Source organism: Triturus cristatus, chromosome 1_1 (assembly GCF_964204655.1).
Source record: "Triturus cristatus chromosome 1_1, aTriCri1.1, whole genome shotgun sequence".
Lineage (NCBI taxonomy): Eukaryota > Metazoa > Chordata > Amphibia > Caudata > Salamandridae > Triturus > Triturus cristatus.
The window spans coordinates 26,543,167-26,567,846 of record NC_140579.1 but is presented as its reverse complement, the minus strand read 5'-3'; the positions used below and the strand labels follow the sequence as shown (position 1 = coordinate 26,567,846).

At 44.0% G+C, this 24,680-nt stretch overlaps 1 protein-coding gene across 1 annotated transcript in view; it reads right to left on the bottom strand.

Moving 5' to 3' along the window:
- The window catches only part of LOC146869206 (E3 ubiquitin-protein ligase TRIM39-like), an 86,587-nt gene that overhangs the window by 51,540 nt on the left and 10,367 nt on the right, over window positions 1-24,680 (bottom strand). Inside the window, exon 2 of the mRNA XM_085643408.1 lies at window positions 13,359-13,454. Within this exon, the coding sequence (XP_085499534.1) occupies window positions 13,359-13,454 (96 nt within the window). The remainder of the gene's footprint in view (window positions 1-13,358; window positions 13,455-24,680) is intronic.

Sequence of the window (24,680 nt, the reverse complement as noted above, 5' to 3'; positions counted from 1 at the left end):
TAAAGGAATAGTGTTCAATTAGTATAGTGAAAAATGAAAGTAATTTGAGTGGTGGATATGTTAGTCAGTTATTTGGATTGAGAATGGTTGAGAAGGGGTAGAAAAAGGTTTGCATTTATATAGCGCATGTTACCCCTAATGGGGTGTTGAAGCGCTTTATTGGAGAGAAGCACGCAACTCCGGAACCCATAAAGGATTAGTGGTGAATTAGTACAGTGAAATATGAAATTTGAGATGTGAACATGTTAGTCTGTTATTTTGAGGAATAGAAGAGGAATAGAAGAGTGAATGATTTAGACTTTTTTTGTTTTGGAGGTCACAGCAGTAGGAGGAGGCTTGGTATGGGTAAAGAGGGGATGTGAAGGGGAAGATTCAGAGGGAAGAGTTTAGAAAGGCTTGTTTTGGGGGAATCGGTATAGTAAAAAGTGTCAGATGATGCAAGGAGTGGTAGAGTAGGGGAGAGTCTAGAAAGGGTTATTTTGGGGATCATAGTAGTGATATGGGGTTTGGGATAAATGAGAGAGTGGATGTAGAGGATATATTGATAGAGGTATAGGGTGAGTATAGGGTGCTTTGGGTAAAGAGTTCCATATTTTGGCTACTCGAACAGAGAAGGATGTGCCACCCATGGTTTTTTTCTTGTATCTTGAGATTTTGAGGCGAGATGCCCCTTTAGAGCGTAGGTTCCTTTGTTGAATGTGTTTGGTGATTTTATTGCTCATGAAGAGCGGTCCCACTCCAGGTATTGCTTTGTTGGTGATACAAAGCAGATTGAACGTGGATCTTTTGGCAACCGGTAACCAATGCAGGGGCTGAAATTTCAAGGCAGGTGAGATGTGGTCTCGCGGTTTGATATGCAAGAGTAGTCTGGCAGCAGACTTCTGAGTCCGTTGTAGTCTTTTCATGGTCGTTAAAGGTGATCCACACAGGCAATTGGCGTAATCAAGTGTGGACAGAACAAGGGAGATGGTAGCTTGGACCTTGTGTGGAAATCCCAAATGGGGGAAAATTCGTCGCAGCGTTTTTAGTGACAAAGCTTGATCTTGCTAGTTAGTCCACTTGGGCATTCATCGATAGCTTGGAGTACATGGTCATTCCGAAGTTCCTTACTTCCTTCAATACTTTAGGTGGTGATACCAGTTCATCGGGCCAGGCGGCAAGTGGGTCATAATGTTTCCAATCGCCACACGCAAGTACTTACGTTTTGGAAGCATTCGATTTGAGATGGCTCCAACTCATTTACTGATCCATGGCTTGGAGACAACTGAAAATTAGAGAGTTTCCAATGTCTTTGGGGCATTCCCGTTGAAGAAATATTTGTGTGTCATCTGCATAGTTCTAGCACGAGGTGAAATTGATTGATCAGTACCGGTAAGGACTTCATGTAGATGTTGAAAAGCATGGGCAAGATGATAAGAGCCTTGAGAGACCCCTGCTTTTGTGGACTATGGTTCGGGCGAGAAAGGTGGGGTATGGAGGACAATAGTTCTGTTTCGAAGGTAAGACGCGATCCAGTCTAGAGCAGTCCCCTCTATCCCGGCTTCATAGAATCTTTGTTTCAGAGTGTCAAGGTCAATCATGTCCAAGACAGCCGAGAGGTCCAAGAGGAGTAGCACAGCAACCCCGTTGCGGTCTACTGTGTTCTTCAGGTCATCCCAGATGGCAAGGGGGGCAGATTCTGTGCCTCTTCCCGGACAGAATCCGGTTTGGAGGTCTGAAAGTATGGCATGGTCTTCAATGAATTGTGACATCTGGGCAAACGCTGCTCTTTCTATCAGTTTGCCCAGGAAAGGTTAATTTGTAATGTGTCTGTAGCTGTAAGGGTTCCGCGCGGCAAAGTGGTTTTCTTCAGTAAAGGGCATATGTATGACTTTTTGAAATATTCAGGTGTTTAAGGAATCGTTGACAATTCTTCTTACTGGAGTGGCAGCAGCAGTTGTTAAAAGAATGGTCCTGAAAGTTTGTGGTGGACACGGGTCAGAAGGGCTGCCAGCAGGCCAGCTTGCTTTGACCAGGTCCATAAATTCATTGTGTGAGATGTCTTGGAAAGAACAGAGAGGCTGGGTTAGAGTATTCTTGGATTGTTGTTTTGTAAAAAGGTTAGTGCTGGTGTTTTGTCTCGGTTTTAAGTATGAATCCAACGGGGAACAACCTTTACAACGCAACTTTTACAACGCACTACACTTACAACGCATTTTTTACAACGCACAATCCATTACAACGCATGACATTACAACGCAGGACACTACAACGCATTTTTAAAAACTACCTTTACAACGCATTCCATTACAACGCATACTACCATTACAACGCATACCATTACAACGCATAATATAGTAATTTTTACCCCTATACTATCCAACACTTACCCTACTGTTGCACCCCCTGGAGTTAGAATAGTAATTTTTGCCCCTATACTATCCAACACTTACCCTACTGTTGCACCCCCTGGAGTTAGAATAGTAATTTTTACCCCTATACTATCCAACACTTACCCTACTGTTGCACCCCCTGGAGTTAGAATAGTAATTTTTACCCCTATACTATCCAACACTTTCCCTACTGTTGCACCCCCTAGAGTTGGATAGTATAGGGGTAAAAATTACTATTCTAACTCCAGGGGGTGCAACAGTAGGGTAAGTGTTGGATAGTATAGGGGTAAAAATTACTATTCTAACTCCAGGGGGTGCAACAGTAGGGTAAGTGTTGGATAGTATAGGGGCAAAAATTACTATTCTAACACTTACCCTACTGTTGCACCCCCTGGAGTTAGAATAGTAATTTATACCCCTATACTATCCAACACTTACCCTACTGTTGCACCCCCTGGAGTTAGAATAGTAATTTTTACCCCTATACTATCCAACACTTTCCCTACTGTTGCACCCCCTGGAGTTAGAATAGTAATTTTTACCCCTATACTATCCAACACTTACCCTACTGTTGCACCCCCTGGAGTTAGAATAGTAATTTTTACCCCTATACTATCCAACACTTACCCTACTGTTGCACCCCCTGGAGTTAGAATAGTAATTTTTACCCCTATACTATCCAACACTTACCCTACTGTTGCACCCCCTGGAGTTAGAATAGTAATTTTTACCCCTATACTATCCAACATTTACCCTACTGTTGCACCCCCTGGAGTTAGAATAGTAATTTTTACCCCTATACTATCCAACACTTACCCTACTGTTGCACCCCCTGGAGTTAGAATAGTAATTTTTACCCCTATACTATCTAATACTTACCTTAAATGCAATTGAATATTATGCGTTGTAATGGTATGCGTTGTAAAGGTAGTATGCGTTGTAATGTCATGCGTTGTAATGGATTGTGCGTTGTAAAAAATGCGTTGTAAGTGCATGCGTTGTAAAAGTGTGCGTTGTAACGACATACATCCGAATCCAACATGTCTATTTTGTCCATGTAGTGACTTGTCAGTTTGTCTATGAAATCTTGAGTAACAGGATGAGTTCCTTCTAGGCAATTTGGTTTACGAAATTCATTGACTATTTCATAGACTATTTCATAGAATTCTTTATTTGCACATTTATCATTTTGAATTCTGTCTGAATAGTACCTTTTCTTAGATTTTTTGATAGCAGATTAGTATAATCTGTTAATTTTCTGTAGGTGAAGTTTGTCTTTTGTTTTGAGCCAGGTACGTTGCAGCTTTCTAATTTGTTGTTTTAGGTCTTATCTCTATATTTCTCCAAGGTGCTTTTTTTCTTCAGTTCTGTTGTGTGGTTTTGCGTGGCATCAGGATGTCTAAAGCTTCCTGTAGCCACTCATAGTTTAACACAATTTATTGTTTCCAGATATGTACTGGATATTAGTTGTGTTTCTAAGTGTTCCAAATTGAGTTTGTTCCAAGGTTGATAGGTAGATGCATGTAAGGTAGTTTTAGTCACTTAGTGTTTTATGTTGGAAAGCAAGCTAATGGTGGTCTCACCACGTGACTGGATTTATAATTTGAAAGTTAACTAGTTCGGTATTAGCAAAAATGACATCTAGGATAGGTTCAGCGATGTGTGTGGGTTTGTGGACAATCTAATGTATGTTCAGTTTGTCTAGACCAGTGGATATTGTTTTTGGATGGGTCATATTGGGTTTGTCAAACCAAATGTTGCGGTCACCCAGAATGCATAGGTGCGCTGAGGGGGGCGTTGGTTGGCGCTGAGGGGGGGGGAGGGGGAGGGGGGAGAGGGGAGGGGGGGGAAGTGTATTGTTATCAGGTTTTAAATGGTGTCTAGAAGAGAGTCTGGGAATGTCGCCTTGCTAGGTGGAGGTCTGTAAAGGAGCAGGAAGTTACAGGAGGAAGGCAGTGTAGGATTGCATCTGGTGAGAAGAGCGTCACAATGCTTTATGGAGATGCCGGTCATCTTTAGTGATATGTAATGTTTGCCTGAACACAACAGTTTGACCACCTCCTTTTTTACCCATAAGATTTTGGGTGATCGTTTGATAGCCTAGAGGAATGGCTTCATGCAGGACTGGAGCCATATAATCTCCCAACCATGATTCAGTTATGAATAGTAGGTCTGGTTTTGCACCGGTGAGTAGGTCGTAGATGCGATGTTTGTTTTTAGAGAGCGATCGAGCATTTATTAGTAGACAGTTTAGAGAATGTGCTTTGATGATAGTGAGACTGTTTTGTAGAAGAGTGATCAGTATTGTGTGGGTTTGTAGCAGGTGTGTTTTCAGTGCTGGTATTAGCTGCATTAGGTTAGCAATCATGTAGCTGTTCTGTAATGTGGTCCTCGTCCAGCAGGCTAAGGAGGCATTTTAATGGGTCTGCTTGTGTAGGTGGTGGAGACGGTGTTTGAGAGTGAGTTGATACGCTGTGCTGTCTTCATAATGTAACATTGTTGTATGGTAGACATGGAGAAGCGAAGTTGTGAGGTGTGGTGTGTTGCTTATATTGTTTGGGTACGTTTAGGGCGGAAGGTGTATGAGTCAGGGGTGGTGGTGCAACATGTGGGTCATGTAGTAAGGTTCTAAATTGTCCAATGGATGAGAGGCGGTTGGAAGAGAGTTGCTGCTGTATGTGTGTTAGGTGTGTTGGAAGAGAGAAAGCTTGGCATTGGAGTTTGTTCCTTTGTGTGGTTTTAAAGGTGGGTGTATATTGTATTTTGTGATAAGTATTTTTGAGGTGTTGCGCTTGGGAGATTTTGTTGTGCGGATATGTTTTGTTTTTGAGGAGTAGTTAAAAGAGGTGCTGGCGTATTTGTTTCATGAGATGGATTTGTTTGTATAGTATTATTTGCGAGCGGAAGTTGTAAGGTAAATAGGGTGGTGATGTGTTTAAGAGCAGAGTCTATGTTGTGTGTAGGAGGGAATGAAGTAGAGGTGTTTGTCTTAGACTGGTTTGTTACAAGAGTTCAAATGTGTGGTGCCGTGCAGTGTAGTGTAGTGTATGTGTTGTGCGTTTTTGTTATTATGGTAGTAGGAAGAGGAGGGTATTGTCTGGACAAATGATAGAAGGCGGAGTATATGTTTGCTAGTGATAGAAGGGGGTCTGTTAGGAGTAATTAGAGAAGTGTGTGTGTGTCTGGATGGGCTGTAGTTAAGTATAGCGTGGAATGGGGTTGTGTTAATGAGGAGTGGATTGGTTCGCGGTATAGGATAGAGTTGTGTACGGTTTGTAGGTGATGGCGGAAATGTGTGGTAGCTGGTATAGAAGGGTGTATAGGTGTGGTTTTGTAGTGGGTTCTGAGACATTAATTTGTGCATAGGGTTGGTTTGTAGTAAGTGTGTGGTGTACAATTGGTGTGAGTGTGTTACTCGGTGGATGTGGATGGTTTAGGGTAGGTACTACTGAATGAGACAATGGGCAGCATTTCTGGCCCTGATCCCCACCAGTCTCACACAGGCTCACAACAGGCAACTGTCCTTGTCCTCTCTGCCCGGGCTGAGACGCCCTGAACCCTGGCCTTAAATAGCCCTGGTGGTCAGGTGACCCATTCAGCCAATGGGAATCTTAGCCCTAACCCTATACAATCCCAACACTAGCCCTGAACTCTAGAACCAATATGAGACCAAGACCTTACGGCCAATCCTAGTCCAAGCACTCAGACTCAAAACCGTAATCTCTACGTCCAATAAAGGCCCTAGTCCAAACCCTAGTCCCAGCAACCAATAACACAGGAAACCCTAATATCTACTTCCAATAGAACCCTAACCCTAGTTCTAGTCCAACACCTATTCCAGCAACCAGTCACACAAGAAGCCCCAATTGCTACTTCCAATAGAAAGCCTAATCCTAGCCCCAAACCTAGTCCCAGCAACCAATAAAACAGGAAACCCTAATCCTTACTTCCAAAAGAAAGCCTAGTCCCAACCCTATATTAATTCAATCACTGGCCCAGAAATCACTCAAACCCTCAGATAACCAACCAATGAAAAGACTAACCCATATCCAATAGAAACACAAGATACAACCACCAATCAGTGCACCCATATACCATCCAATAGTAGACTATATAAGGTCCCAGCAAACTCAGACAAGGTTTCCTGGCCAGGGAGTTAGAAGCTGCTCCTCTTATGTTTAAATTTTAGGAAAGAGACAGCACTAATCTGCCTCCTTACCATCTCCTGGACTTTGCTTCACTGCAATCTGAGACACAGATAAACTGCAACTCACAAAATGGAGGAGAATGTTTTGTGGTTCACCCAGCAAACCCTTAAGGGGCCTGGGCAGGTTTGAGAGGAGGGCTCACGGTTGCCTAAGAGTTGGGGAGCCAATCAGCAGGCCTAGGTTTGCTGGCCTGGGGTGGGGAGTTGCTCCTTTATTCAGAATCTCCTAGGGGACAGACAGGCTCAATCCACACTTTGGACTTCTGAGGGTAAGGACCTAACAAACTGTCCTTTAACAATACTCTTTGTGTAAACCTTTACTCACTCTCCTAGCCAAAAACGAAGTGCACAATCCCTATTAAACACAGCTTAAAGAGCTCACAGCAGATTACTGCTGTCTCAGGGCACCCTCTGTTCTCTCTCTGATGTAGAATATCCCTGTTGCTAGAGAGAGGGAAAGGGGGGCTGGATAGGCCTTTCAATATTGAAAAACGAAATGGACAGTATTTGATTAGGACATGTAAAACACACCATGACATGTCCTACCTTTCACATACACTGCACCCTGCCCATAGGGCCTACCTTAGGGGTGCCTTACATGTAGAAAAAGGGAAGGTTCGGGCCTGGAAAGTTGGGGAACTTGCCATGTCGACATGGCAGTTTAAAATGCACAAAATAAGTCCATCAAATAACAGGAACATGAATGCAATGTATGCCTATTCTTTAATTTTTGCTAAAGGAAGGAGTCGACGGCGTTTCAAACGTATTGATTTGTTAGGTTATCATAAGGACAGGAGACAATTGTGCGGAGTAACCAGCTTGATAAATTCATGGAATTTTGAACAAAAAAAATAATTTTGATGTCAGACATAATTCCATGGAACCCGATCTGTGGTTCCCACAAAAGAGCAATAGAGCCACATAGAAAACCCCTGTGGCATCAGAAGTGGGTCCTATTCACGACTTGTAAGGATTCCTCCAACCCCTCTTCCTCCAATTTATCAAGTACTGCAGAACAGATCCAGCACTCGCTTGTGTTGCTCTCCGATGCAGAACCACCGTGCGGGAGACATTTCCCTGCACCACCGCCGTGAGGCTGAAGGAATCAATGCAGAGCCTGCCAGCGGCCAAAGAAACTGCCACAGCCAGAGCTCAGCGCACAGTGTCTCTGAAATCCGAGACCACATACCCGGACTGCGGCGCATGCCCTGAGGTTCAGCTGGAAGAGCAGACGCATCACCTGTGGAAATCCACGCAGCACTTGGTTCTTTGGTTTTTGATACATCTCAGGTACTTTGCACCAAAAGTGACGCATCATAAGTTTCTATGAGCTGAAATTATTTAAACCTTTTAAAAGTGATATCTTGATCTATGCATTTTGGATTTTTGTCGTTTTGGTCTTGTTTTGCTTATATAAAGATTGGTTATTTTTCCTATTCTGGAGTGGTGTCCATTTGTAGTGTTTTCACTGTGTTACTGAGTCTGTTTTGTACAAATGCCTTACACATTGCCTCTGAGATAAACCGGACTGCTTGTGCCAAGCTACCAAGGGAATGAGCAGGGGTTATCTGGGTGTGTAACTGCCTTACCCTGACCACTGGCAATTAGAGACCCCCATTTCTAACAGAGATGTTATGTTGGTAAGTTTATAAAGAGCACACGTTCACCAAAAGGACTTTTGGTGTATGAAACCCAGTGGCAAATGGGCAGTACTCAAGCAGAGAATGGCAATATTCACTGGCCCCCCCCGATAACACTTGTAAGCAGTTTTCCTCTTCTGTGGGCACTCCATGATCAGGGCTTCTAAATTATACAATACATGATTTTCAAGAGATATGCAGATATTCTGGGGGCGCTAAAGGGTCCTGAGCAAGATGGCCACACCTCTGTGAGGCTCCTCCCTCGATCCAGTCCTACAAACTTGAAAATGGTCTGATCTGATAGACCTCACTCTTGGCCACCCTATGCTACACATGTCGCCGTGATTCAGCGGAAAACCCTAACTGCTGACTTCGATCCTGCCGCGCCGGACCCCAGCAAAATGACGGATGCAGCGATCTCGGCTGCACAATCCGACTGTGTGAAATGAGATCCACTACCAGCTGCCACTTACCAGCTCTGCGAGTCTGCGGAACAAACTCCTTCCCGCTGCCAGGACCGAGACCCCTGCAGTGTCGGCGGTGCCGAGTTGGAGGCCTAGTGGTGGGCCGCGAGTGGGAGCCCCGCGGCCTCCTGGATCTCCGGCGGAAACTGCCCATGCGAAGCACCTGATACGGCGCTTCCCGAACCCGAGAACTCTGCCCTGCTGCACGGCGTTGGAGGGAAGCGAAGTCGACGCGGTCGCGGCATCCGGACCTGGAGGAGTGCACTGCGTCACCCTGCCGGGAACCCAAGAACACAGAGGTGAGCTGTGCCAGAGTCTGGGAGCGGACATTGGCGCGGCCCTTCCTGCCTCCTCCCCCGTACCATCAACATCCCACCATGAGCCGCACAGACACTAAACAGCCTAAAATAAACTTTGAGGCCCGAAAATCTTCACGGTCCCAGAAATGGAGGGGGAGCAAGCCACAACTTCTGAACAACCCACACCTACGGACTACCTGAAAACCCTCCTCCTCGCCATACAATCTAGCCTAACTTCCATAGAAACGAAAATGGACACTATGAACGCGCGCATTGACCACCTGGTGCACAAAAGTGACCAACATTTAGAAAGACTGAAAGAAACGGAGCAGTGTATTTCTGACATCGAGGATGCCTCCGCCACTACCATTACCAAAACGTTAGACATGGAATTTTTTTTTAAACTAATCGCCGCAAAGAACGAAGATTTAGAGTCCCGCTCCAGGCGCAACAACCTGCGTATTTTAGGCATGCCACAATCCACCGTCACTGGAAAAATGGAGGACTATGTGGAGCAAATGCTTGTGGCCGCCTTTGGTTGGGAAGCATTCTCCCCGGTTTTCATTGTTGAAAGGGCACACCGCTCGCTGGCCCCCCCGTCCAGTACCTGGGGCTCCACACCGCCCAATCATTGTGAGAATTCTCAACTATAGAAACCGCAACACAGCCCTCCGACTCACCAGAGAACGCAAGAAACTACTCTTCGATGACATTGCGGTATCAATCTATCCAGACTTCACCCAGGCTGTCCAAGACGGGCGTAGGAAATTCCTCCCCGTGAAGAAAAAACTACAGCAGCTGCACATTGAGTACGCCATGCTCTTTCCTGAGCGACTCAAGATCACCCACCTGGGGAAACAGCACTTCTTCACGAACCCTCAACATGTCTAGGATTTCCTAAAAACTATTCCGAAAGCAGCGACGAACCGATCATCTCCCCCGGGACGCTCCCAAGAAGAAGGCGATATGTCCGAAGTAGAGTGATCACTGAAACTGGACTTATGATACCCATCTCCACATTTACAGAACACACTTCAAGATGGAAGAATCCTCCCAAGAATCCCTCCACACTGCGGGATGGCCTTTACACCCCATGCTGAACTTGGCCATATCCTGCGCCTCTGATGGCCCCCATTCACTATAGACTGGAGAAGAATGCCACTCTCCCCTCTCTCCCCCAGCACCCTTGGTGGAACAAGGGGTGAATGGCTGCCCTCCAACTGCCACCCGCTCAGGTGAACCCTACACAGAATTGTTCAGAAACTTTTAAAATGTTGTTCCCACTATCCCCTGTTGGGACTGTGGTATATGGGACTTATGGGGAGGGGGAGGGGAAAGTCACGGCGGGTTTGGGCTGCTGCTGTGGGAGGGGGGGAGGACATGGGAAATGGTTTTGCGCCACTTTTTATTGTACTACTTAGCACACACGTGCCGACGCTGGAAATTCTGACTACACAACACGCATTCTCCACCAATACTATCCTCCACACACACAATGGAGTCCTGACCTAGCTCCCTTCACTGTAACTTCTTGACATGGAACGTGCGAGGTTTAGGGGATGCCCGATACGATGCCATGTCTTATCCTATTTGGACCGCCACAATATCCACTGTGCTATGCTCCAGAAAACGCATCTCGTTCCCACCACAACCCCCACATTCGCAACACGCTGAGCGACCAGTAGATGCTTCTCATCCTACTCCTCATATGCCCGGGGAACTCTTATACTGGTGAAACGCATGCTCGCCTACACCCCCAATGGATCTTATGGGGACCCACAAGTCCGCTACAGCATCCTGTGGGGACGACTATCCGCACAATCCATCACACTGGTCTTTTGCTATGGACCCAACACTGATGACCTGAAAATTTTCCAGATCCTATGGGGCAAAATACTGGACATCGGCTCTGCGAACCTGATATAGGGAGGGGGGGGGGGGGGGGGGGGGGGGGAAATGAGACTTTAATGTCACCTTAAACCCGATTATGGACAGGTCACATCCACAGTCTCACCACTATTCTAATGCACAGCACACCCTCAAAAATATTGTAGACGAACACTACCTCAGACGCCTGGCACTACTTCACCCACAAACTCGAGACCTGGAGGAGTGCACTGCGTCACCCTGCCAGGAACCCAAGAACACAAGGTGAGCTGTCCCAGAGTCTGGGAGCGGACATTGGCACAGCCCTTCCTGCCCCCTCCCCCGTACCATCAACATCCCGCCATGGGCCGCACAGACTAAACAGCCTAAAATAAACTTTGAGGCCCGAAAGTCTTCACGGTCCCAGAAATGGAGGGGGAGCAAGCCACAACTTCTGAACAACCCACATCTACGGACTACCTGAAAGCCCTCCTCCTCGCCATACAATCTAGCCTAACTTCCATAGAAACGAAAATGGACACTATGAACGCGGGCATTGACCAACTGGTGCACAAAAGTGACCATCATTTAGAAAGACTGAAAGAAACGGAGCAGTGTATTTCTGACATCGAGGATGCCACCGCCACTACCATTACCAAAACGTTAAGACATGGAGAGAGGGCACCTGTTACTCCACTGCTCACTCCTCCTGGACACGCATAGACAGCTGGTTGATAGATAAAAGACTGGCAACCTGGATGTCGCATGCGTCTCATTTCTCCCGCACATATTCGGACCACTCTCCTGTACTCCTCACTATCACACCGCCTCATGAAGACCCACCCTACATCTCCTGGCATCTCGCCCCACAGACATTATTAGACCCCGTCGAGCAAGAAATATCAGACTTCTTCCCCCGAAACGATAACTCAGTCCCACACTATTCCACGGTATGGGAGGCCTTCAAGGTCACCATACGCGGTATCTGCATCACCAAAAGTAGAGGGGTCTTAAAGAATATCCGAACCACACTTCGGAAGCTAGAACTTGACATCAAACAAACAGAACAGTCTATACAAACTACACCTTCCCCCTGAACTGAAAGCGCGCCTACGCGACCTGCTCACTGATTACCAAGAGACCCAACTAATGAGCAGTGGTCCTTCTGCTGCAGACAAACAGGAAATATCTTCGCTAACAGCAAATTTCGAATCATTCATTATAAATATGTTAATCGCTCTACTCTACTACACACCTGCGCGATTACATCGCCTACGTCTTTGCGATAATGACAGATGTGACCGCAGCGGGAGGGAAGGTGGGGATTTTAGACACATAGCCTGGGACTGTCTGTCCATTCGTAGACTGCATGTTCCCGATGACCCCCTGACCACGCTCTTAGGATATACTGAACCTCTGGCTGCCAAAATGCGAAGATATACTTTCCTTGCACTCCTCCTCGCCAAGCGAAGGATTGCTTGCAGGTGGGGAAGGGGGAGGGCGCCAAAATTTAAAGATTGGCTCCAAGACCTTATCTACTGCCAAGAGCAATTACACACTTATGAGCAACTCCTACCCCCATCCTCCCGTCCACGGGATATATGGGCCCCCCCTCCAAACATACTTACTGGAACACACCACCACCACAGAATTCGCGCCCCCTCCCCCCGCAACGCTGACGGTGGGTCCCAAAGTAGAAATGTGAACTGATGTGAGAGGAGCCCCCACCTTGGACGAAATACTATTCACGGGAGACAATGGGTCACCACACAACACCACTCCGTACCCCAATGATCAGAATTCGTCAACACATATAGGCATGCCTAACCTACACACAGTACAATAGTGGAAATGTTATTTTAATAGTTGTTGTTTGAAACTACATGATTACAGATTATCTACTGCTATTAATGCTCCTTGCTCCAATTAACGTGGCCGGCCCGGTGTGGTTGTAGGCGGCTTGCTGTGTATTCGTTCTCGTGTCTCACAATTCATAGTATATTACATCGCACACACACACACACGTACACTATCGGTTCCGTGGTGCAAACACACAGTCACTCCTCCGTTTAGGTGGCGGCTGCAAAAGGTAGGACCCTTTTTATTAGAGATGAGGTTTTTTTTGGTCTTATGGGTTTGGGCCACTTTGGGGTCTGCTCGTGGTGAGTTTAAGTCAACTTCATATATGGATCCAGCAACTGTCTTCAAATGGTGTTCTGCTGCATAAACCAAATCTCTGTTAAATGGAGATTAGTATCTCAACCTGGCTGGAAAAGGAGTGCTATGCAATTGAAGAAAACTATTATAGCTCAATATCATCTGCACTATGCATAAGCCTAGGTTAAACAAGCCAAGAACAAGATGGCATTTGTACTAGAATACAAGTCTGATTGCGAAGCATGTGGTAAGTAACGTACTTACTGTCAACAAATATACTGTACATCAGAAATCAACAGAATACCATGATTCTCTTATTCATACACTAAAACTTATTCACAACAGCCACTTACCTGCAGTTCTTCAGTTTTTTTCTCCTCGTCTACTTTGCATTTCAGAATTTCTTCAACTTCTTTTCGTAAAGGTGCCAATCGACTTACAAGGCTGACCTTACATGGAAAAAGAACACACAAATCACCACAATATATATGGGCAACTGCAAACATGACTAGTTTATCTACTGCTCCATTATCTGGCAAATTAGCCTTCGCCAATGACAAGCTATCTTTTCGGTTACTCCAGTGCTCTGGCTATAAAAAGGCCATCTCCGACTGCCAAATCTTCGGAAGTGACGCACCTGAAAAACAGTGGTTGGTAGTGGGCAGGGGGGGGATTCGGGGGGGGGGGGGGGGAAAGGATGTGGGGATGTCGTCTGTGACATGTATTACACACTTGTCATTCTGAGCAGCTAACCTCACTTCCCCCGCCTCATTTACCACATTACCACCCCCGCCACCCCACCCCCAGCGTCTTGAGACCCTCAGGGGTGAGTAGTGTGCTCTATAAATCCCAGATTAATTGATATTCGAGAAGGCAGATATCTGGAAGGACAAAAAGATAAAGAATGTACTGTGATGTTATCAAGAGTCATTTGAGGGACCAAGTATACCAAAGCTGACACCTGTACATCCACCTTCCTCTTTTTTGTGCAAAATGAGGACCAAAAAGTAACAATTTTGTCCAATACAAATACTTATAGTGAGCTTTGAGTCAGCCCGTTACTGATCTTCTCCGAGAATATCCACTTCCTCGGGCTTGCCCTCTCTCCTGTGTACTTCTCCCCCTTCACCCTATCACCATACCATGCTCAATCTTGCCATCTACTTTGTGTGTTCCCCCATCCCCCCCAACACCTGGGTTGTCCTGACCCTGTGACCCCTGCATGGTCCCCATTACTTCACCAAACCCTCAGACCCCCCCCCCCCCCCCCTCTTGGTCCACCTTTTTAAAATATTTGTTGTAATACTTTTTGGCAGGCCAAGAGGCAAATTGCTGCCAGTCCTCCAGAAAGTGCTTCTGCACACTTACAATTGCTTTTTTCTATTGACTGATCTAAGAGGTGCATGCGATCTTCGGTAGGGCAATAAATAATAAAAATAAAATGGCACCCATGTCACCACATCATTCTTTTGTGGATACTAAACAGCACCTGCAAACAGCAATGCTTTTTTACTGATGCTGCTCAAAAAGGGCAACAATGCAAAGGAGAGATCTATTGACTTTGCCAATATTCCTTTTTAATTTACCTCTTTAAGATTGGTGTGAATGCTGCAACAGTAAACTAAAGAGAATAAAACAATATGGCATTGGCTCCATGAAGTATGTATGTGCATACGTCCCCACGCTGGGAAGATTTAGGCTATTTTACCAATGCAGCCTCAGCAGCAAGCATCTGCAAAGCCAGAAGGACAAATAAGACACCTTTCAAAGGCGAGACCTAATACAAAGCCAATGCTTGTTGCAATGGAGATGGGCCAGGGAGCCGAAATGTGAAGATGGATAATGGTAACGATGCATCCAACAGGAAGCTTGTGATTGTATAAGCTGATAAGACTGGGGAGGGGAAGAAAGCAAACACGCATTGGCATAGTCAATAGGTCTCGCCTTTGGGACCTTATAAGTGGTTAGTCATGCAGCACATTATCCTGGGTGCTGTGCCGACATGGATTAAAGTATTGTCAGGCTTGCCAGCAAAGAATGTCATCCAGCTTCAACTGTGTAGGGGATAAGACTTTAAAAAATAATACTAAAATAAAAACAACACACAATATTACTTCTCAGGCACTATAGGTCTTAGAAAATGTTTAACTTTTAAACTGACTGCCAAAGAATGTTACATTTAATTGTTTCCAACAGGAAAGGGGGACAGGGAGATTAGGTACTTCTAAGTAATTAATGCATAGTTGAAAAAGAGCAGGATGTCTAACAAGATGCTTACACAACTTTTTGTAATGGAACATCAGACTTTGCACCACTGGACCAGCATTTGCAGATTGGAGGAGAAGTGACCACATCCCCTACCATACTTCCAGTTTCTTACAGTAAAGTGTCAGTGATGCTCATTTGAAGTATTTCACCCAAAGTTGCAGCAGTGCATGCTGCGCAAAACGAAGCAAAAGGACAACACAGACACGGTGGGTGTGCTGTTTGCATACAGCAGCACAGTACGTACACTACGAATAACATTTCAGAGGAAAGAAATGTCAACATCACGGATGAAATCGATAAATGTGCGTGGGAGCTACACCGCTGAGACTATTCTAAACCAACTAACAATGCGATGCCGCCATAATTACAGATAAGTAACACCACAATTTCCAATACTGAGCCTTCAGTTAGTATCCGCTTTTCTTTAGCGGGAGACTATATTGAATGAAAACAACGCAAGTCTCAAGACCACTTTTTCCGTCTGTTTAGTATATTTATTTTCTGTTTTTTAGTAGTATGCACAGTTTAAGATTATAATCTACGGGCAACTAGTGTATTGACTTACCAAGAAACTAATTTCCCCATTCCTGTCCTTTACAGAAAAAAACTACAACTCCACTACAAGACGAGACACATAGAAAGTAAGCACAATGGCTCAAAAATACCTGAATGCTTGAATTGATGAATGGTGATGAAATCGTGCTGATTAAATTGGTCGTTTTCTTCCAGGTCTACAAAGACTTTCCTGGACGGTTCCTTTTTGAACAAAGGTATATTTTTTGAATAATGGTTTAGCTGAATCACGAGTGCAGAGCTGTCTAGTAGTACTAAGTCGTTTCTTGTCTTCTTAGTTTTTAGGTCCTGATGAGAGTCCCAAGAATAGACGGGATTTGAAACGCGTCGACCGTAGCTTATTGGCCATAAGAGTTTAAAATACTTTCCTAAAACACTTGCATTTGAGTACTATTCTGAAAAAATGTTTCTATGGCCTTTGTAAAAATTCAAAAAATTTAAAATTCTTTATTGTGTTGAAAAATAATTTGTGATTTGTATGTGTATGACATGTATGTTTTTGAACTGCGCAGTATGGTATGGGAATGAATGTGAGTTATGACAAATTGAATGTGTCTGGAGTGAAAAAGTTTTTATGTCTATTGATAATAGTTGTTGTTTTCTTGAGATAAATTCTTTAAATTCATGTTTTGGAAGTCACTAAAAAAAATTATAGTGCATACTACTAAAAAACAGAAAATAAATATACTAAACAGACGGAAAAAGTGGTCTTGAGACTTGCGTTGTTTTCATTCAATATAGTCTCCCGCTAAAGAAAAGCGGATACTAACTGAAGGCTCAGTATTGGAAATTGTGGTGTTACTTATGTTTATAGGCTAGTCCTTACTGATGTATGTCTAAACCCAGTTTTTGTTGAATTATAATTACAGATAAAGCGCTGCTTGACAACAACAAGCCCGGGAGTGGTGAGCGCGCTGTAAGGAATTTAAAGAATGCAGCTGGCACACTGAGGGCCGCTGCTCGCTCCCGAGAACCCTAGGTCATGGGAGTGAAAGTTTTGAGGAAAGGCGGGACATGCACCCGTCTTTGGCCATTTGCGTGCTCTCATTATTGAAAGACACACGCAAAGGCCAATGGGATGTGTGGGAGGAGGCAGACCCACACGGAGAAGTCTCTTGGAAGTCTGAAGTGATTCCAAGAGGCCCTCTCCCAGAGCAGCGCTTGCGCTAGGCGAGACCTAAAAAGTACCCATTATTATTCACAATGGTGGCTAAACCATGTGTACTTTCTTTAAAACGCTTTCTGGTAGATAATTCTCACTGCCGATTCCTCACCCTGGGAATACTTTCTAGGCATCAGAATGGATCTGAAAACTTTAAAGCAGTACTCCTGTGCACTGGTAGATGGTGTGATGCAGCTACGCTCTGATGTCATTCTACTCCATAAGTGACGAGGACAGCTGCATATAAATATCACCCAAGTGAGCTGACATCAGTTGCTTTCTAGGCTGTCTGTGCCCTCTGACACATTCGACTGGCATATACACTGTGCAGGTATCTAAACTTGGGACCTTTTTAGATGGATAAAAGTCCAGGTCACCGAATGGGGAGGTGGGAGGATCAGTGAGGAATCTGCTGTTAGAATATCCAAAAGAATGAAGAGTTACCAAAGTAAGTAACTTGTTCTTCTAATAGATGCTTCTAATCGCATGGTCCCCACCTTGCTAATAAATACCATAGCAGTACCTTCACAGGCGGTGGGTCTCTGAAGTAACTCAGACCAAAAGGTCCTGCAGGACGGAGAAGGCAAAATGGCCCTCTCAACTGACCCGCCTAGGCAGTAGTGCTTTAACAGATATACGGACGCCTATCTAGTCGCCTGACAAAAGTCCAGGACAAGCACTCCATATACCAACATATTGGTGGCAGCTTTGACTCTGGAGGAATAGGCCTGTAATCATTCTGGAAGCTGCTTCTTCGCCAATGCAGTGGAGCACACTTAGTCACAGGTCACCCACACACTGTGCCCCACACCTGCGGACCTTTTAGATTAATTGTCCTGGCTTAATATGCTTATTACCCGATAGAGCAGGTCACCTCTAAAGGAAACAGTCAGACCCTCAGTGTATTGAAAATGTGTCCCACTATATAGCAAATGACACCGGGGTAATTTATAGGTGCTTGTATGATAGGCGCTACTAATTGGCAAAGTTTTCGAACTTCTTATATCTGCTTCTCTTAAGAAGAAACACTGAATTTGTTGCTTTCGGGACTTGCCCAGATCTCTGCAGCAGGTCTATTAACCTTCTGAGCAGTCTTGCCAGGCTATCCTTTCTTGCATCTGGATCTCTTCAGACATGATTAAAGCCTATTTAACATTTATTTTTCCGTGAAGGAGAAATATAGATGCCGAAAGTGCTTTACTTATTAAATGCCATGTCACATGGTTTGTCAGGGCATGCCCTGGGATCTCCGTGGAGATTTGCTGAGCCTATATGATCTCCCTAATCCATTTCTAGGGACTCTACTTTACTCATCCTAAACCTCCTCCAACTACTATTATCTCCCAATGTGGATATGAGCCTTTTTAGGGGCCCACCTGTGCAGGAGTTCACCCTCATCTGTCCACGGGTCCTTAGACCAACAAAATAGAGATTGGCACGGAAGCTGGAATACCAAATAACACGTTTATTAATCGCTCATGAGTGGGACTACATCAATACAACACCCTCAGGCGCTGTAAGAGGCCCTACATGGAATACAGAAACCATGGATGTTTTATACACACTTTGTTGCAGAGTAAGCATGAAGACTCAGATAGTACCAGCAGACACAGGAGTGGCTATTGACTAACATGGGCATATGAATATCACTTAGTCAGCAAAGTGGGAGGGGAGACAGAACTACTTACATCAAGATATGGTGGACAGTTACATTCTCAAACATGTGCCTTCTAGCAGCTACAGGCCTTTCTGAGCATATACATTGCTCTGGCTCAGTATAGAAGGAGTTAACTACAGTTAATGACTCAAGCAAAATAGAAAGGCAAACGACAGTGAAGACGGCAGAATCACTAGGCTAACAAAATGGATACCACAACCAAGATGGCTTCAGCTTATGCTCACGACATTTAGGTCCGATTTCCACACCAATAAACACCTTCTAGACTCTTCCCTCTCCTATCCCTCCATTCTCCTTTTCAATCCAACTAACAGACTTACATGTCCTCCGCTCTAATTTATATTTCACTGCACTAATCTGTTTTGGGTTCTGGAGTAGCGGCCTACTCGCCAAAAGGCACTTTGATCACAATAATCACAAGCACGCTAACAGTTTTCAAGGACTTAGTGGTGCGCTGTTTCGCACGCTCGCGGGTCACCGATTCAAGTGTAATTGTAAATTGTTTTACCTATATGTTATTCAAGGGCGCGTTCAGTCACACAGTTTACCTGTTATATCAGGTACTTTTTCACTCATATCACTTTACAGGAATTAATTTGGGTACAAATTGTTATAGTTGTAGATATCAGGTAATCACCTCGAAGATATTATCCCCTTTTCTTAAAGGTTTGGTACGTGACAAACAGCCATTTTGGCGTACTTCTGGCAGGATCACTTTAGTGCTCATCATTTTCGTCTGGAGTTGACAGTAAGTGGAACAATTGTCACTCGGTCTATCTAGTGCAGCATGCTGGTTGTTGTAGTCACACGGTCCAACAAGTCTCTGCGTACATGCCCTTGACTGGCTGGTCACTTGGCATGTTTACTGACACGTTCTGGTTTTGAACTCAGCACACATTCACGATCATTGAGCATATGGTTTGGAGGTTTAATTAATGGGGTCAGCACTGAGCTCATTGCTGGCATGAATGACAGAATTAGAAGTCATCATGTGATTGAACACTGCAAATAGTGACTCTGCTGGTTAAAAAACAAGCATTGGAAATGCAATAGGTCTTGCATTGGCTTATGTTAGAGCTATTGCGTTCAAAATGGCGTTGTAAATGGCAATGTCTTTTATCCATGTGTTATGGAGTGTAGCGAAGCTCCTGGTTTCAGATTTACTTGTAGAGCTGTGCAGTGTTTGAAATAATAGTTCCACCCTTGAAGCCTACTCTACGGCCACATTGCTCACCCGCTCTTTCATACTTAGGGCATCTAGTGGTGTTTAAAAAAAAGGTACACATGCGCTTCCATTTGCCAAGTGCTGAATATATGTTTTCCTTGACGAAGGACCCCGTTTGGTGGCATAATCTCGATTTTATAGTGTGGGGACAAAGGAGATATGCGCATAGATGTTTTTCAAGCCTGTTTAGTCAGAGTCTGAATGTATTGCCCGCTGGGAGGTTACATGCTGGTAATGTGGTTCGACTTATTCTTTGTTGACTATGATGATTACTGTGATGATGTGAGTTTTGAGGTTAAATCTCATATACATATTAAGTACACAAAGAATAAGTAAATATACATGTTTTTTAGGACTACTGACGTCTATATTGACCTTGGGAATCAAGTAAAATTGCGAGGGACTGCTTTGTGATAATTCGGCACTCTTAAAATATTGGAGAGGTAAGATGGCATTGTGGAGCTCTCGTTTCACTGTATAATTCATTGGCCGCCGAGTTATATTTCGGTGGGGTTTTTGTAATATCATAACAAGGAAATAAATGTGTGCAATATCTAAAGAGGCATGGTCTAATGGTTAGCACTGGCTTTGGTTTGCATTAGATTTTGGATTAATCCTGAGGTCTATATAGTTTGGAAGATTGCAGGATTCTTGAATCATATAGTTTATTTCTTTACATTTATGGTGAAATATATAAAACTTTCCTTTTGGGCACTTTATGTTTTTTCCGAGTGGGGTTTATTTGTCTTTGTCTCTGCTCTGATTATTGATGTTGGTGATCTATATTTTGAGAGTAAAAAATGAGTTTGATTTCGGTTTATAATTTTAGTTTTAGATATTGCCTTTCTTAGAAAGCTGATCTCTCTACGCACACTATTCGTAAATTGGAATCCATTGGCCCACATATATATGTCAACTGGACTTATAGTTGAATATCTGAGGTGAGACCTCTAGATGGATCTCGAAGTCATATCTGTATACCTTCTTTTCCTTTTGTTTTTCTGCCTTCTCCCTTTTTTCATTGTTGTTCTCTCTCTCCTTCGTTTCTTTGCTCATGCTTGGAGATGATCAATACGTTACACTTGTTTGAATTGATTTTTTGAGCACGAGGACCTTTTTATCTAATTCAGATCATGTAAAAACTAACTTTGCCCTTTTCACAATTGCCTTTCTGATGTTATTTGACCTTTCTATGAAAATACATCATGCAAGATCATTTAATCTTAATTGGTATTCATTACTGTTGATGTGTTTATTTATGTTTTGTTTAAACATTTAAATGGTTTTATCTGTATATATAATTGTTGTGTTGTTTATTTTGGGTCATTTGTATGTGGATATATTTATTTTTCTGTGCTTTTGGCTTTTTCTGTGCCGTTCTATGGATGTAATTGTGTAATTTGTTGAGTCCATGTATATATTTATATATGTGGTATGTAATTTGTCAATATGTTGTCACATGTATTACGTGTTATTGAGTTTTGTCTTTGTTTTTATCTATGTATCTTTTCAGCCCTGACGAAGTTCCTTTGGAACAAAACGCGTTGGCTGATGACCACTTTTAACACTACAAGCATAATAAAGGATATATTTTTTAATAGATTTGAAGCTTATTGCCCATTTCCTGGTGCACCTTCCTTCTTAGTACGAATCGAATGATCTGGTTTCCAGTGGAATGGAAGTGCGGCGAACTCCGGAAGCAGTTGCACGGACTCTTATTTGTTTTTCTAAACTTTGGAACTGAGGTGCTGAACCCTGGTCAGCCGCATTTTGTATTTGTATTCAGGCATCTAGTGGTGTTATCACCTGCTGTGCTATCACAAGTGGTGGCTACCTCACCACTGAGCAAAGCTGTGTGATCATGGGGATACCAATGCATGGTATATCAGTGGGGAGGTGGTTGGGACTTGAAGCACAGCTATTATAATTAATTGCCACCTTTACTCCGGTCCGTAAACTACAACAATTGAGAGGGTTTAGAAATGACTTAAATGCAGGTGTAAGGCGCTACATAAAGGACACCCGACATGTTCTTTACTACATCAGGGTATTACAAATGGTCAGTACAGTTAAAGAATAAAAACCAGCAGTACATATAGAAGCACGTATAAATATTGAGCAAGGAGACCAGATTTCGGTTCCCTATTTCCCCGTTTGAAGCCCTGTTTAATCCTGGGCAAATCACGTTCTCTTTCATTTGGACTTGGCTGGACTAGGCTATTGAGCGCTACTTTAAAAATCCTGGACGATTTGGTGAAAAGAGGGTAAAACAGCCGTATTTGTCAGCTGTGTCCACTCACACGATCCTCTTTGTAGTCTTCAGTATGATTTACCCAGAGTAAGTGCGTGCTCCCTTTATGCCCACTCAAAGTTTCAGACATGAATCGTTTTTTCTCCCCGAGTTAACAGAACAGAACGTGTTTGTCTTTCTACAGAGGCAAGCGCCGTGAGGCAAAGAGAAAGACAAACAGACATGGCACACTGACAGAGAGAAGACAGAGACTGGACGCTGATGGAGAGAGGAAGAGTAAGGCATGGAGAGACAGTTCGCACAACAATAGACAGGTGGGAAGAAAGGGATGTGTAAATATTGAGAAGAGATGTGGACAGACAGATAGATAGGAGAAGCAAGAGGTAGAAAAGAGCAGCACAGCGAGAGACAGATAGAAAGAGAGGCGAGTGCTGCAGATATAAAGTGACAGGCAGAATGACAGTGGCTGGATACATGGGGTGGCAGGCAGATAGAGACTGTGCAAGGTAAGCGACGGAGACATTAAAAGACAAGCATTTGCAATGCAATAGGTCTCGCATTTGCGGGACTTTGAGCTACTGGCATTATAAATGACAAACCTTTTTATCTATGTGTAGGTTTTGAAAACATAAATAAAAGGCATTGTCATTTACAATGCCAATAGCTCAAAATTTCGCGAATCTGAGACCTATTACATTGCAAATGCTTGTTTCCTGAGACTTCGGTCAGCACATCATAATAAGGATAGTAGTTCCCGTGTTAGGACAAGGTTGAGGCTATGCATGATAATTCAATTTCAGAAGTGGGACGTAAGGTTCGTGTTAGATTGGGTATTTAAATGAAGTAGATTTGTCATGCGTCTCTTCCCAAGGAAAGCCTGGTAGGACAAAATCTCTAAAGTTGTCCTGGAGCACGTAAGAAGATGCATCTGCCGCTGCAACACAACTTCAGGCATCCCTAATCTTGCTCACTATGATTTGCCATGCAGCAAATCAGTAGTCACAAAGATGTGCAATAGTCAGTCACAAATTAACTGGAGCCAGTGTTAATACATCTTTTTGAGCACCAATATTCACAAAGCGTTCCAGGCATCCCCCAATCTGCAATAAAGGAAGTACATTTGGAAAAGCTCTATGAAGATTACGGTAACATTAGGAATTTCTGGGCCTCCATTTTCGCATCCTAGTAAATCTTAGACCGATACGCTGAGAAGATATTCAATAAATCAGAACCATGATCCTACTATTGACTCTACGGGCTTCGGATGCAAATCATGTAAAAGATGCAAGGTCCAAGGGGATACATTTGCTATGCATTTACCATAAATCCACAACACTGTACTTTCGAGTAGATGAGGGCAGGTAGAGGGGAGCCAATATTTCATGGCGCGTGGTAGCAATGTAAGGCAGAAAGACGCCACACAATTGTTACCTGTAGCAAAAGGGTGTAAGAAGGTTTATTTCCTTAATTAGCAGGGGAAGCAATCTGTTCCAAAAATTGAATGTTGACATGTGTTAAACAAAATTTCACTACTCTTGAAACCGCTGGGCCATAAGGTAAGCGCCCGGACTGCAGCACTAACCAGCCAGCGCTTGATCATTAACCTTTGCAGATGCCAGCGCCGCTGCTGTTGCCAAGAAAACTGTAAAAAAACAATTTCCTCTCTTCAAATGGAAGATAAATTGTTCTGATTTGCACTCTAGGAGTAAATAAATCGTCATCTCTGTGCTCCTTTGAGTGGGCTCTGCATCCGAGAAAGGGGGGCTGGGCTTTTGAATCAGGACCAGCAGCAGTCACAGAAGACGTGCACCTCCAGCTGGGCACCGACACCGGAGAAATACAGAACGGAGAGCAAACTACAAATCCATTTCGGTGACTCATAACAAAACAAGTTTGAAAATAAAAGCACTGGAAGCAATCCAGGTAGTTCTCGTGTTTCTTGCTTGCTTGATTCCCCTTTGCAAACAACTGACCAAACCGACCGCATTTTTTTTTTTTCGGAGAACTCTTTTCTATCGAATACACTTTTGTCTCTCATGAGAAAATAACACAATTTACATGGCTCTAGGTGTGAAAACGTTCGCAGAAAGCAACGACAAACGACTACTTCATTTCAGCAACAGTGGATTTTGATTCAGATCAACACATACTTAAACAAGCAGGGAGGGGGTGGCAAATGGTGTGCACTTTCACGGCCGCTTTGATGTCCAAAGTGGCCACGCGGCACACTGAGGACATCAAAGCGGCCGCGAAAGTGAAAGTTATCAAGCAGTGCTTTTCAGGCTGCCAAATGGTGCGCGCGCCCGGCGCACATGCACTGTATTTGGAGGCCTGAAAAGCACTAGTTTGCACTGCCAGATCCCCCTTATACAAAAGCTCTCGCGAGAGCAGCGCTAAAGCGCTGGCTCAGACGAGACCTAAAAAACAGACAGAGAAAGACCGTTAAAGCGAGAGTAACAGAGCGATGGGCGCGCTCACAGAGACACAGATACAGGCAGAGGTTCTGTCTGTCCACACC